The sequence below is a fragment of the Strix aluco genome, chromosome 5, assembly GCF_031877795.1.
Source record: "Strix aluco isolate bStrAlu1 chromosome 5, bStrAlu1.hap1, whole genome shotgun sequence".
NCBI classification, from domain to species: Eukaryota; Metazoa; Chordata; class Aves; order Strigiformes; family Strigidae; genus Strix; species Strix aluco.
Window position 1 is genome coordinate 6,118,466 of NC_133935.1, and position 14,143 is coordinate 6,132,608.

General features: G+C 39.7%; 1 protein-coding gene across 2 annotated transcripts in view; it reads left to right on the plus strand.

The window, feature by feature from the left end:
• The window catches only part of ANO2 (anoctamin 2), a 195,504-nt gene extending 185,677 nt beyond the window's left edge, over window positions 1-9,827 (plus strand). For both annotated transcript variants that reach the window (XM_074825701.1, XM_074825702.1), the window contains 2 exons: window positions 6,206-6,311; window positions 7,839-9,827. In XM_074825701.1, the coding sequence (XP_074681802.1) occupies window positions 6,206-6,311; window positions 7,839-8,120 (388 nt within the window). In that variant the 3' untranslated portion in view covers window positions 8,121-9,827. The remainder of the gene's footprint in view (window positions 1-6,205; window positions 6,312-7,838) is intronic.
• Window positions 9,828-14,143: the final 4,316 nt, after the last annotated feature.

A 14,143-nucleotide genomic window follows, 5' to 3' on the forward strand; every position in this document is an offset into this window, starting at 1 on the left:
GTACTCCTGATAGCTGCTATCTGAACCTGTCCTGGTTCTAAAACTAGTTTCACCTCTGTCTTTCCTAGTCTCCTTTCTCAAACTCAGGTCTTTACTCTCATGTTTTCATTGTGTGGTTTTACTCTGAGAACAAATTTTGGCTAAGGTGCCAAAGGTGGGATTCTTGAAATCTATCACTGTATTCTCTCAGCATCAGTGCCAAAGCAAGGGCACAAAATCATTTACCAAGAAGAGCAGAATTACAAGACAAATCTTACAGGTGACATTCACATACTGTCTAGCATCAGACTGGCCTTTTCTTGCAATACTTGTTTCCTGAATGCTCAGATACTGTCAGAAAATACTGCTGATATTGCAGATATTGTAAATACCAAGTAGTGTTTTCCGGTTAGAGATTTCAAATTCTTTCTTCTTTCCTCCCATTCACTTGAATTCATGGTCCTTGATAAATCTATATTCAAAATGCAGATAGACTTCATTATTAGCTCAAGTGATCCCTACATTTCTTCATATCTGACATTAAGATTTTCTTAAAGAAGAAGGAACTTTTTACAAAGGCATGTAGGGATAGGACAAGGGATAATGGTTTTAAACTGACAGAGGGTAGATTTAGATTAGATGTAAGGAAGAAGTTCTTCACTGTGAGGGTGGTGAGACACTGGCACAGGTTGCCCAGAGAAGCTGTGACTGCTCCCTCCCTGGAAGGGTTCAAGGCCAGGTTGGACGGGGCTTTGGGCAACCTGGGCTAGTGGAAGGTGTCCCTGCCCATGGCAGGGGGGGTTGGAACTAGATGAGCTTTAAGGTCCCTTCCAACTCAAACCATTTTATGATTCTATGAAATTATATTTACAGAGTAGATAGAGATAGCTAAGGCAGCTGGAAATTTTTTATAGGGTTACCATTAAGTTATGACCATTAGTCTCCTCTATAAATCTGCAAAAACAGCTCTCAGCATGACACAGAAAGCTTGTAACTAAAGCTAGTTAGGATGCACATTTTTATCTTTGTGTTCACGTTAATGTTGGGGAGAGAAAATATTTCAAGTAAATCAAACATTTTGATTTAAAGGCCCACAGAATTAAATTAATTTTAAATATTTGCTGATTTTACCTCTCTAAAAAGAAATCAATGTAGAAACGAGCAGCCACTTAAAAGCAAAGTGAGAAATTAACTTTGTAATTATACTTCTAACAGGTGCTGTAAATTGTACTTTCAGAACAGTTCACTTCTTTTCATTGATTATTTAAGGAATCATATTCTAGCTAGGTTCCTGAAGTAGCCAAAAACATCCCTTTGCTTCTAAATGACTGCACATTTCTAAATGTAGACTACATACCTATCTCCCATGAAATCAGGGGTTTTTTTTTTTCCATTCTAATTTTATTAGGGAATAAGACATTTTGCTCAAATAGTTTGAGAAGGGGTAAATGGAAGTTCTTCAGTGAGGCCTACAAGTCAATACCCATCTTGGAGAATATATTAAATATTGTAATGTAATCATTTTCAAGAAAGAAGTCTTAAAGTTGGCATTATTCAATGCAGTTTGTGCATGTTTACTTCCTGCTCCTGTGCAAGCAGACTTTAATCATACTTAGGATCACACTGATTTTAAGCAGGGTGTTTATCTCACCCAGCTATGACCCACAAAAATTACACATCTCAGTTCCTTTGCTGGGAGCAGGGTAAATGCAGAGAGAAATCTGGCCCTCTAACTCAGGCACTGCTCTTGGGATTGCCTTTGGGACGTACCTACCTTCTTACCTTGACTACAGCGGAGGCTAGATGAGTGCACAGATAAGATTCCTAACTTTTAAACAGGTAAAGAGAAAGCGTATAACTCAGCACAGCCATGTCCTGGTGTCAGGAACTTTGTTAAAGGAATCTCTGCTGTCTCTTGGGAGCAGGTCAGATAAGAGTTGAGGGCAGACAGAAGGGAAAAAAATAGCTCTCCAGTGCTTAAAGCTGCATGCTGTGCTCTACCTGCTGCTCAGCTTGTGGCAGACAGGGTAAAGCACCTTAAGCCTGGAGCCTGTCCTCTTTCTTTTCTCAAAATATTGTGCCCTGTGAGCTCTGCTATTACCCACGTTGGCATGTTGCAAGGAATTATTTCTTAGTATAATGTTACATGTGAGAGTATTCAGTATCTCCATACTTTCTGATAGACTTGTAAGTCTGTGAAATGCTTTTTTTGCTCTGTTCCTAGCACTTTTAAAATTTTATTCCCAAATTAGCCTGCATTTTCCTTCACCAATCATCTTGATCCATACAGATCCTCTACTTCACTGTGACTTTGCTACTTTCACTTTGCTGCCATTCACCTGGTCTCAGTCTCTGCCCTCTATTTATTGTGTATGACTGCCAGTGTATTTGGAAATGTGTGTATTAACAACAGTGATGAAATGCACTCCTCAGATTAGCATGGATTCAACAGACCCAAAATACAGGGAGAAGGGAATAATCCAGGTATAAAAGCTGTCCCTGCCTGATAATATCAAGTCTATGCCACTGAGGAAAAAAAAAAAAAAAAATGATTGCAAACAAGAAGAACATACTAAATATTTGACCATGTGTTCATCTGAATGAGAAACAACTATGAAAGCATTTGTGTTCCATTATCAGGAAACAATTAGAAAAAGATGTCAGCATCCACGTTGACTGTTGCTCATTATCACCCCTCTCATTTGAATCTTATCAGAATCTCAGCTTTAGACAGAACTATCACTGTGATAAAATATGGGGTATCTAGCTTGTGTCCCAAGAGACAGGCAACAAACACTGTCCCTTAAACTGGAAATAAAATCTGTTTTTCTGTTTCTGGCAAATATGTTGGGAACAAGCTGACCTCTCTTATTCTTAGATTTCTGTGACCTCTGGAGATAAATGTGGTTACAATAAGCCTGCATTTTCCTCCTTACGGGCATTGCCAGAGATTAAGGTATCTTAAAAATAACCATAATAAGCCAGAAACAACTCTCCCACCAAACATCCAGAATACATTCTTTGAATATTTTGAGCAGCATTTTCTACAATGCTATGAACTCTTTGACACTGCTTCCAAATAAACATTGCTATAACGCCATTCTGACGCATAGCATTAGTTGTAATGACTTTTTTCAGAGAAAAACAACATTTGTGTAGCTGAAGGCAAATTAAAAGCAAACCTTGCTAAGTTATGTGACATTTTTATTGGTTTAGCCCTTTTAATCTTTATAATCTGGTATGATAATGGAGTACATGAAAGCACTCTGATAACACTGAAAAGAAGAAAGCAGCAGATACGGAGTCATTAAAGGGACTTTTCCCTTAACACAAGTCTGCTCCAATATTCAGCAAATTTATGAAGTGTCTTTGAATTAATTAATTTTCTTAATGCCCTGGGATCCATCTCTTCTACTCCCAGTCATCAGTGGTGGATTTTCCCTGAACAATTCTTATATGCTCCTGCATTGTTGAAGCACTACTTCCTTGTGATTCACTCATGTTTTCTTCCATTTCTTGTCAAAGACCAGCTGAAAAAAGGAAATTAAATAGATCAGCTTATTTAGATTGATTTGCAGTTCCATCTACATACACATTTTGATTTTTTCTACCATTCTTTTTCCCCACACAATATATCTGTGAATATACTAGCATATTTCTCTTAGCTCTAGCTTCAGTTCGGTATTGTCTAAGTCTTGTCTGGTCCTCTCCATCCATTCTCACTTCCCCAACATTTCTCTACTTTCAGTGTACATTTTGATTTTTTCCCTCAGAACTTCTCTGTGCTCTATTCTCAAACCACATTGACTACCTCATATTCTTCTCCTTTTTCAGTGGAATTAGTATTGTTTGCTATTTTTGAAACAGAATAGTCTTTGCAGCACCAGTTGTTTGCTGTTCCTAGCATACCTGCTGAATCAAATATTTTAAGAATGAAGAATTGAAGAGGTGAGGGAAAAGATGACCTTTTTTAAAAAGAAACTCCCTGTGGAATATAGTGGTTAGAAAATGCCTGGGTTACTGCACTTTGAGGTCCCATGTGCCATAGAACAATTAAAAAGGGAGGTAGGGAGGAGGCCCAGCTACCTTGTATGTAGCTCTGATATCTCCCTTTACCATAAATCATTTGCTAATATTCTGTTGAATGTAGATTCAAGCATCATAAGCAGTGTGATTTCAAGCCAAGCCAGGTGAAATTTCCACAGGGTTTGATGTCCTGCAACACTTACATAGTTTATGAAGCTCAGAGTACATTAAATGGAAAACCCACCACAGTTGGTGACCCTTCCAGGTGAACCTGGGCTCCATTTCAAGACTGGGATTGATTTATAGTGCTAGGCAAAATCCACAACAAGCTCAGAGGTTTTCCTTGGCTTTGATGTTCAAACAGATTAAATTCAAGGGAACCGACTCTGGCCCTTGCTGCAGCCCTGGTACACAGATTTGAGCAGCACACAAGATTCCACATCATACAGGAAGGTGCCAGAGGGGGAATCTCACAGTGCAGGCACAGCATAGGAGCAAAGAGGAATCCTGTGTAAAACAGGGTAGCACTGAACAAAACAAATAATCCAGGGTCTAACACAGCCCAGATAGTGCTTCCATAAATGAATATGGCCCCCAATTTAAAGTTGTTTTCTCCTCCTCTCCCTCCTCCCTCTACCCATTGTGGGTTGTACCTTGTGTCCTTTGTCTCAAGAAGGTGCAGCACAGAATGACATCCAGCATTTCAGACTGAATTTCTTGGGGGGGGGCGGGGGGGGGGGGGGGGGGGTATGTAGGGGGTGTGAGGATTGTAAATGTATAATTTAACATGCAAAACCACGTGGATAGGACCTAAAGGTAATTTTGGTAAGCGCACCTGCAAACTGAAGCTGACAGATTTTATATATGAACCTTCTCCATTATCCCCCGATGGAGGCTTTTCCACAGTCTAATGAATCTTACTGTCAGGAAGGGTTTTGTGGTATTCAAAACAGATTTTCCCTTTCTTAATTTCATCCCATTACTCCTAGTCAAACACTGTGAACAGCACTAAATTATCCCTTTCAGTCCTAAGGGCACAATTTGTGAATGGTTATCATGTCCAACTGTGGCTGTTACTTACCAAAGTGGAGCAATACATGTGCTCTTCTTTAATCTTTTCTGGTGAGTCAGTCTCCTCAGCCCCTGGATTGTTTTGCTGAACCGCCTTCAATTTGTTGCTATCTTTTTCTCCTTTTTTTTTCCCCCTTTCTTCCCTCTGAAATCCCCACAGTTGAATGCGGGATGCAGCATTCCAGGTGTGGCTTTACCTGAGCTCTTCAGAGAAGGGCTAATACCCCCCAGCTCCATCGTGCCTTTTGTCTGTACATCCACAAGTCATACTGTCCTGCTGCCATATTTCAAACTTGTGCTAACTTGCTGGTCAGTGTAAGCTCCAGGCTATTTTCATTGCATTTTCTTTCAAACTCTATCCTTTCAAAGATGCTTCAATTGTTTTATTTTTAATTATTTTCCATTTCCCCAGATTATTCTCATTGTGTTTCCTGTCTGTATTTCTTACTGCTTTCTGTGTTTCCTGCTATTTGCAAAACTTCCCAATTTAGGAGCATCTGTGACTTTTATTAGCCTGTTGTTTACTTCCAAATGATTAATGATAAAGCTAAAAGCATCAGTCTTTACACCAAACCACTAAGGCTCTGTTTTTTCCTGTCTAAGGCTAGACAGTTAATTTAGGAAGTGCCTTTCCCATGGCTCCCCCTGTCGTTAATGCAAAGACAGGAACCACCAAAGTGTGAGTCAGATTTTATGTGGGCTGAATTATTCCCTAAATTAACCAAGGTTTAGGTGAGATGAATGCAGCCTTGTCTCCTTTAGTCTGAAAATGCCTTGGGCTATCTCTGTGCTTTAATTTCAACCCTTTATTCCCTGTACACTGAGATCAATTTAATGTTAACAAAAAAAAGGGGACATTCGCAAATCCTGGAAAATCTGGAAATTTCCAACATTAGAACAATGTTCTGATTTTGGTTACAACTGTGAAAACCACACTAAGATTGCTAAATTCAGTGGAGATAGTCCAGGTTTAATTCTGGAGTTGTATTTCATAATAAGTGTTGAAGTAGGAACGTCTGGAGGATTTGATTCTTTCATTTTTGTGGTTGGAAAGTCATGTTAATCAAAGCAATTGGTGCAGGAGAAGATTGCTGGAACTGTGTGATAACTGAGTTGTCTCCATCAACAGGTTCAAAGACTACAGAGAGCCACCTTGGTCCCAAAATCAGTATGAGTTTTCTAAACAGTACTGGGCGGTCTTATCTGCTCGCTTGGCTTTTGTTATTCTATTTCAGGTAAGTCTGTTGAGTTTTTGCAATTTCAGACACAGAAATATCATAATGAATGGATTGAAATTCATGTCCAAAGAAGCCAGTGTCCAGTAAAGCTTTTCTGTTTGCAGATACCCAGCCTGTTGTGCTTGCACCCAGCCTGCTGAGGTGTCAGTGGGCTGCAGCACTGTGGCACACTTCCTCAGCAGATGTTTCCCCTCCCTTCCTGGAAGTCCCACAGCCTGCATTAGCCCCTGGCACTAGCAGTGATCCCCAAAATACCCCAGGCTCTTGAATGTTTCCGTTAAGTGGTCTCTGTCAGCTTCTATACCCTCAGGGGCACCACTTCTAAATAGCACATAAATGCTATGTAGGCATGTTAAATGCTGATCTTCACACAAAGCAAGAAACAAACAGAAGTAATAAATCCTCCAAGGTATTTTGCTCCTTTCTACAAGTAAATGGAGTGAATTCTCCCCAGTGTAGAGATTTCACTGGCAAGGGACTTGCTATCATGGCTTGCCTTTTGAATGGCACAAGCCTTCTGCTCTCCTTTCATGATCTGGGACCCCTCCACAGCCAAATTGGGCCCACTCCTCATATTGAAATCTGCCTCTTTTCTCCTCACCTGCCAAATATTCCTAAGTGTGACTATGAGTCTTGCCTGGTTCATATTGCCCTCTTCTGCTTCTTTTCTCTATCTTCAGTAATTTTCCACCACTGGCTGCAAAACATTTGAAACCAACTGGTTATGCTGGGCTTCAAATAGCCTGACAGAGTACATTCCCTGGTTAATTAGCTTCATTGTCTCAGAAAGGGATAGAGGGGTCATGCTAGTAGCCTTGACAGTATTCTCATACATTTTAAGGCATTATACAACACAGCAGTTTTCAAAGCATTATCATGATAATATAAACCCCAAAGCATAATTTATCTATGAGTTTCACAAACAAGCAAAACTTTTTGCCTGGTCTGCTTCCTGTCTCTGTGTTATAAGCATCACCTGTCAAGACCTTGACACCTGAGGTCCAGGGTTGTGGTTTGCACACTGCGGTAGGGTATAAAAATTCTGTTTGTCAGCACGCACAAGGATTTGAGAACACAATGACCATGAAAGTTGTCTGCTGTCTGCTCAGGCCACATTGAAAACACAAGGGTATGATTGTGTTGGAGGATGCTTTCACTGATGTTGCCCTTATAGTAATGGATTCTCAACTCAGTCTCAATGAATTTGATGTTGAGAACTGAGCACCTTTGGATGCCTGCAAAGAATAAGGCTCTTTTAGCTACTTAGGCCATGAATCATTTGATGAATCCAAGTCCTTTCCCATTTCAAACCGATCAGAAGCGTGTGTTTAATTCAACCTCTCCACTGAGGGAGACTTGTGCATAAACATGAGCCGTTTCTTGAACTAAGGCCTTACTCAACTGCTTAATATGACACACCGTCAGCAAAATGTGTGATACCTGCCTCACAGCTATAGCAAAGGTTTGGTTTTGCGCTAGTATTTTGGATTTTTCATACTTGTTTCACGTTTGTTGTGTTTGCAGAATTTGGTGATGTTCCTCAGTGTTCTGGTTGATTGGATGATTCCTGACATCCCCAAGGACATCACTGAACAGATCAAAAGGGAGAAGGCTGTGCTTGTTGACTTCTTCCTGAAGGAAGAGCATGAAAAACTGAAGCTGATTGAAAGCTTTATCGCACGTGACCAGCAGAAACACAAAAGTGGGACCAAAGGCGAAAGGATCCGGGCTGCCACCTTCAGTCAGTTCAACCGAAGTCCAAAAGGCAGCTTTACCTCCTTTAGCGCCCAGCACACAGAAGTGTGACTCCTTAGGGAAGGAAATACTGTGCTTACCTCTGCAATACTTGCTTACTCTATGATGTGATTCTGAACCTGGAGCAAGGGAGGGAGAGACAGTCAAGGAAGAGACAGGCAGGTAAAGGGAGGCTTCTTCTGCTTCCTTAGAAACTCCACATGCAAGGGTCTCTGTTACATTTTATACGCTCTCTGGGCTGCAGCATTTTCAGACTTTATCAGTGCAAGACAAGGGCTGTATTGTGGCTGTAGCTGGTCCTTGTGGTGATGCATGTGAGTTGGGTAGACATGTAGGAATTCTCCTCGCTCATGCAATCTCTGTGGTAGGTCCGCAACCATTCTTCTTCTTGCAGACACCCTGTGGGGCATGGGGAATAGAAAGAGCACTCCTTCTCTAGTTAGTATCTATCTTTTGGCAGATCTGAGCGACCACAGCAAAGAGCGCACAACGCGTGGTCTCACGGCTTGTAGCTGCCAGGGGATCCTTTATAGACATGTGGAGTCTCAAGGAGTCATTGTGCCTTCCTAATGTACACTGCCACTTGGTGCTGTCTCTGCAGAGCATGCAGGGCTGTTGTTAAGGGCACAGAGCTGTGGGAAACAGAAGGAATGAAAATCACTGAGCACTTTCATCTACAGATATATTGTGTTTTGCTTAGCAGGAGCTTGAATGCATGTGCTAATGAGCAGAGAGGCCACAACATATGCATCAGAATGAAGTAAAGCTGCTAGAACCAGGGAAGATCATTGTTATTCGTTGTCCTGAACAAAAAAAAAAAACCCAAACCCTGCATGTTTGATTTTCCTCTCACTTAGACTGGGAATTCAGCCAGTATCAAGAGGAACTGGGCCACTAAACTAACACCAGTGAGAAGCTGACGAGTGAGAATGGAACCAAGCCCTGTAAATCATGTGGCATTTTCATGTACATTGTGCATAAAGTAACAAAAGTTGCTGCTGTTGTGCATTTACTGTAAAATATTTTGCAGAACTGCATTTCATTGGAAGATAAACATATTCACTAACCAAGCTTTCATCTAAGAGCATTTAATGAAGAACATTACTCTGTTATGAATGAAAATAAAACTTTCTTAAAAAAATCTCTTTCTTTCACTGTTGATTCTGTCTCTAACCCGACTTGAAATTCAGAGTCTGGATAAAAGATTTTCTTCTCATTTTGTCTTCTCAACAATGGTTTTAAAACCATCAAAAACACAAACCAAAAGAAGTGTTGGTTTCAGGCATTGTATACAATATGTTTGCTCTTCAACATTATAATGGTATTTTATATGTTTCTGAAGCCTACGAATTGCATTGTTCTCTTAGATGGAAAGTTTTTTTTTTCTATGAGAACTTTTGGTAATTTAATAAGATGTGGAAATATTTTTTTTTTATTCAGTGCCTAAACTAAAGAAAATGAAAATGAGAGAACTGTTTCAGGCTGGGCTGAAATTAAAGGTTTCATTTTGGATTTTCATTTTTTAAATTTCATTTATGTTTATTTATCCCTTCTATATAATAGATCAAATTTGAAATGATAACGTCAACTTGAATAAAATTGCAAATGTTTAACTTTGTTGAAAAAAGTCTGACCTCTCCAAATGTTTTCTTCTTTTTCCCCTGTCAAAACTCATTTGCTGAATTTTAAATTAATTCAGAGAGAGTTCTGCCCCCTTCTGAATTTTTTTTTTTTAATTAATAACTATTTGCTAGGGATATTGCCCAGATCTCAGTTTGACTATGTATGCTCAAGACATGTAAATGTGAAAAAATGTGTAGTATTACAAAGTTTCTTCCTTTTTTATGTATACATTATCTAAAACAAGCTATTTGAAGAGCTCTTGACACAATATACTGTGTATAAACTATTGACTGTGTATATATTTTGTGTTTCTAATTGATTGAGCTAGATAGGAAAACTATACAAAAATTTTCTTCTTCTTAAATACCATTTAAGCTTTTTTTTGGTAGAAGTACTTCACAGTCACCTGTGGTCATGTGAACTACACTCCTGTCAGGCCCAAAAGTCATGTAATTGCATCTTGGGGAGCCTCAGATGATGTCATTTGTATGACCAAAACAGAGCTATTAAAATTCAGGTAGGTTCCCTCTGCAGTCACCAGAGAGAGAAGAGCCACCACCAGCCAGCTGCTCATCCCATCTCAACACTGATGCCTGAGATGGGCAGATGAATCACCTCGGAGGATGCCCAGCTCCTTCCCTGCACAGCAACAGGAATCCCAAGGGCTGTCTTTTGGATTGTGCACTTGGGCTTTATGTTGCAGAAGACCAGCACCTAATGTCCCAAGTCAGAGTGCTTAAGATGTTTAGATCACTAAAAGAATTAGTGACTGCTAGATTCCCCATTTATCATCATGCTTTGTTTTAATCACCATGGGTTTTTTTATCAGCATGCTTTTTTATCATCATGAGTTTTTTTATCATCATGTTTTGTTTTAATTTTGCTGCATGCTTGAATGAATATTTTTTTTAAGAATTTGTCTCCCTGCTGGAAATCTGGGGCAGGGCTGAGACATAAACCTTGGTTTCCCCCCTTTAAGCTTAACATTTAAATGAGGGCACTGTATCTCCTCAAAAACAAATTGTCTCATTTTACTTTCAAAAGACCAACAAGCTCTGTTGGGGATTCCATGGTCTAATTTATTAAGGCAGTCAGTATTAATGACATCGATTCCCTCATTTACACTGGAGGGTATTCTGTCAGTGGATTTTGGGGTTTGGAACTGTCTATGTTTATTGTTTAGCTGATTAAAATACAACCATTTTTCTTCACTCCAGAATGCCTCTGATGGGGGGGAGCATAATGTTTCCAAACAGTAGAAATATTAATTTTGACAGACCTTTAGATGATCATAATGCTCCCTTTCTTCTTCCACGTAGGTGGGAGTGCATGCAGAAATGGGTTTAGAAAGAGGCTTACAGGTTGCATGGCACCGTCTTTTCCAGTGGCTTGTTTAGTGGAGAATATTCAGAGTTAAGACTCTTCTTAAAATAGAACGATTTTTCTATACCCTCCCTCTACCCAGGAAATACCCTTTTGTCTTTTTAAACCCTGTGAGTCATTCAAAAACAGTTAGAAAAACGCCAACCCAAAGCTGAATTCATTAGGCTGTTGTTACACAGAATTTCCATAACAAGCAACTGAAATGCTTGCTATGGTCCAAAAATGATAATGTGTTTCTAGATTTCCTAGCAAAAGGAACTAGAGAAGCCGGCAGACGTACACTGATGCTCTGAAAGTTCTCCTGAGGTTTATATATTTCACCCAAACAAGGCTGGGAAAGCGGCATAGCAGCAATCAAGGCTGACGTCCAGATGGAATCTACCATGATATCACAAACAGGACAGACAGCTCAATTATCTTTATCTGTGATATGGTTTCTATTTTTCTCTTAAACTTGAGAGTTTCATTCACTGAGAATTCCTGCGTGTTTGGTACTTCACTCAGGTGTAGTCCCTGAGGATTGCATCCTTTGTTACATTTCTATGGCAACCTCTGGATTCTCCTGACACTGCTTCCCATCAGCTCCTGTAATTGTAGATCACTGATCGGGCATTCATTCATTCCCAGTTTCTAACTTATCTCTTTTGGACAAAGCAAGACTTTATCTGATCCCTTTTTATCAGCATGATACTTGTAAGCCTACCCACAAAGATCCCCCTTACCATAACTTGTCTCTCAGAAGCAGAGAAAGACTGTTTCAAGAGACATGCATGGAGAGCTCTCTCTAGGGAAGAAGAGAACAGGGTTGCCAGCAGAAGCACAAAGGTAATAAAACCTGTGAGCTATTGTCACTCCTTGCTTTAGCAATGAAAACGATCTAAAATCTCTGCAAAAGAAAGGAAAAAAGTAAGCAGAGAAGAAAGTACATATATGTTTCTTCACATTTAGTTCAGAATTTCATAGCCCTTTGGACTGTTCTAACTATAAAGTATATGAAAACCCTAATTAAAACAAACAAGCAAACAAATGAAAACCCACACGCTTTTGTGTGTGAGTAGCTAATACCGCACTGAGTACTACACCCAGTCACAAACCACCAAATCCACACTCTAGGCTTCATGTAGAGTTACATTAATAGGAATGTACATAATTGCACATCTAATCAGAACAGTGTGAATAGGAAGTAACAAAAGGGAGGAATGGGGCTTGTATAAAGCCTTAACACAGATATAATTGGATGTGACCTTGTAATTATCGGGCAACGTAAGGTGTGTCCACCTCTCTGTGGCCAGCAGAAGCTCATGGTGACTGAAAGAGTTTGCTGCTCCATTTAACCACAGCTTCTCCTTCGGACTGTTGGTGCAGGGGAGTTTCAAACAGCTTTTGGAAGTTATTCAGGAGAAGAAACTAACCCAGATGGAAGGGGGTCCCTGCTCCTGAGTCACGCTCTGCTAAACACCATCAGTTACAGAATCCATCTGATCCACGCAGCCAGATGAACCCTCTCACAGTGGTTATCTCTAGTTTTGAAGAGGGTTTGCAGGAACGGAATGAAGATGTAGGAATGTTAGGCCTTTCTGTTATGTCTTCATCATGCAAACTTCCCCATTTTCTTTAATCATCAGCACTAGATGTCTTTTTTGTGATATCATTGGCTTTTCAGTCCTCAGCATTCTCAGTACGTAGAAAATATCACTATCTAAACCTCTTCTGCAATTTGACCTTTCATGACACTCAAAACTAATGAAATGTAGTCCAGGAAGAAAAGGGTAGCCTATGTGGAAGTATGTCTGTTAAATTATTGCTTGGAAATATCCAACTCAACATGCACAATATTTACCACTGTTAGCAATAAACTCTTCTGACTACAATAATATAACATCTGTTGCTGTTATGCAGTCTCACCCTTTAATTAGGCACAGATGGTCTTCCTATTCCCCGTCTGGTCTAATTCTTTTGCTTTTGAGATGAAAATATAAACCAGTTTTGTTTGTGACCTATTCTTGTAGGTAAATTCCTCCACACCGTAGACTGATTAAGACATCTCATGTGTAACACAAGATTTTCAGATATACCAGTACAAAGTGCCTTTATTGCACTTAGAAGTACGGAGAGAGGAGGAGGATGTACACCTGAACTCCCAGTTCTTACCTTGTAAAGGACATCGGTACATGGTTCATCTCAAAATCCCATAGACAATGGAGGTTGAAGAATATTTTTAGCAAGAAAATGAGTATAGATTCTGTATGCCTGTGTGTAACATTTTCGAGGAAGGTTCTGCTTTAGCTATTTTCTGGGTGTGTTTCAACCCTTCCTAAATCCCTTAGTACTACCAAAACTCTGAATATTCCCTACAGTTCCCATCCTTTACCCATCATCTGCAAATGTACTCAATTATTAATTTATTATTAAATTATTAATCACTGCATTAATTAACAGGCTGCCTTACTGCCTCTTTCACACTGCCAATGAAATTGTTAAAATTAATCAGATTCTATAACAGCTCTGGAGACAGCCCGATAATACACTTTATTCATACATAATGATCTAATGAAAGCTTCTTATATATGTGTATTTTCAGTCTGCTTGTCAGCACAATCCTGCAGCTTTACTTCTGATTCTTAAGAACGTCACTAACAACGACCCTTCTACTCAGACATACAGTATTTTCTGAGCTATTCCCACTGATGTTCTAGTTCTACAGATACAGTTTTAATGATCAAAATGATTACTATCACAGGATTATATCATGTCTGTCTCTAATGTGGCCACCTGAGACAAGATCCCCAGATTCAAAGCTCACTGGAATCAGTGGAAGTTTTTCTTTTGGTTTCAATATGCCCTTGATCAGAGAGTGTTTCTTCTATGTAACTCTGCGTACAGCTTTCAACCACTTAGGTAGAGAAACAGGGCAGCAGTGAAAAAATGTGCATCCACAGCAAACTCTTCCATTGCTATGGTCTTCAATGAGTCCCACTATGTCAATGCTATGGAAAATGTGGCAGCCAGCAGTTTGGGATTTGACCTTGCATTTTCCTGAGATGGGATCACTCTTCAAAACTGACTAG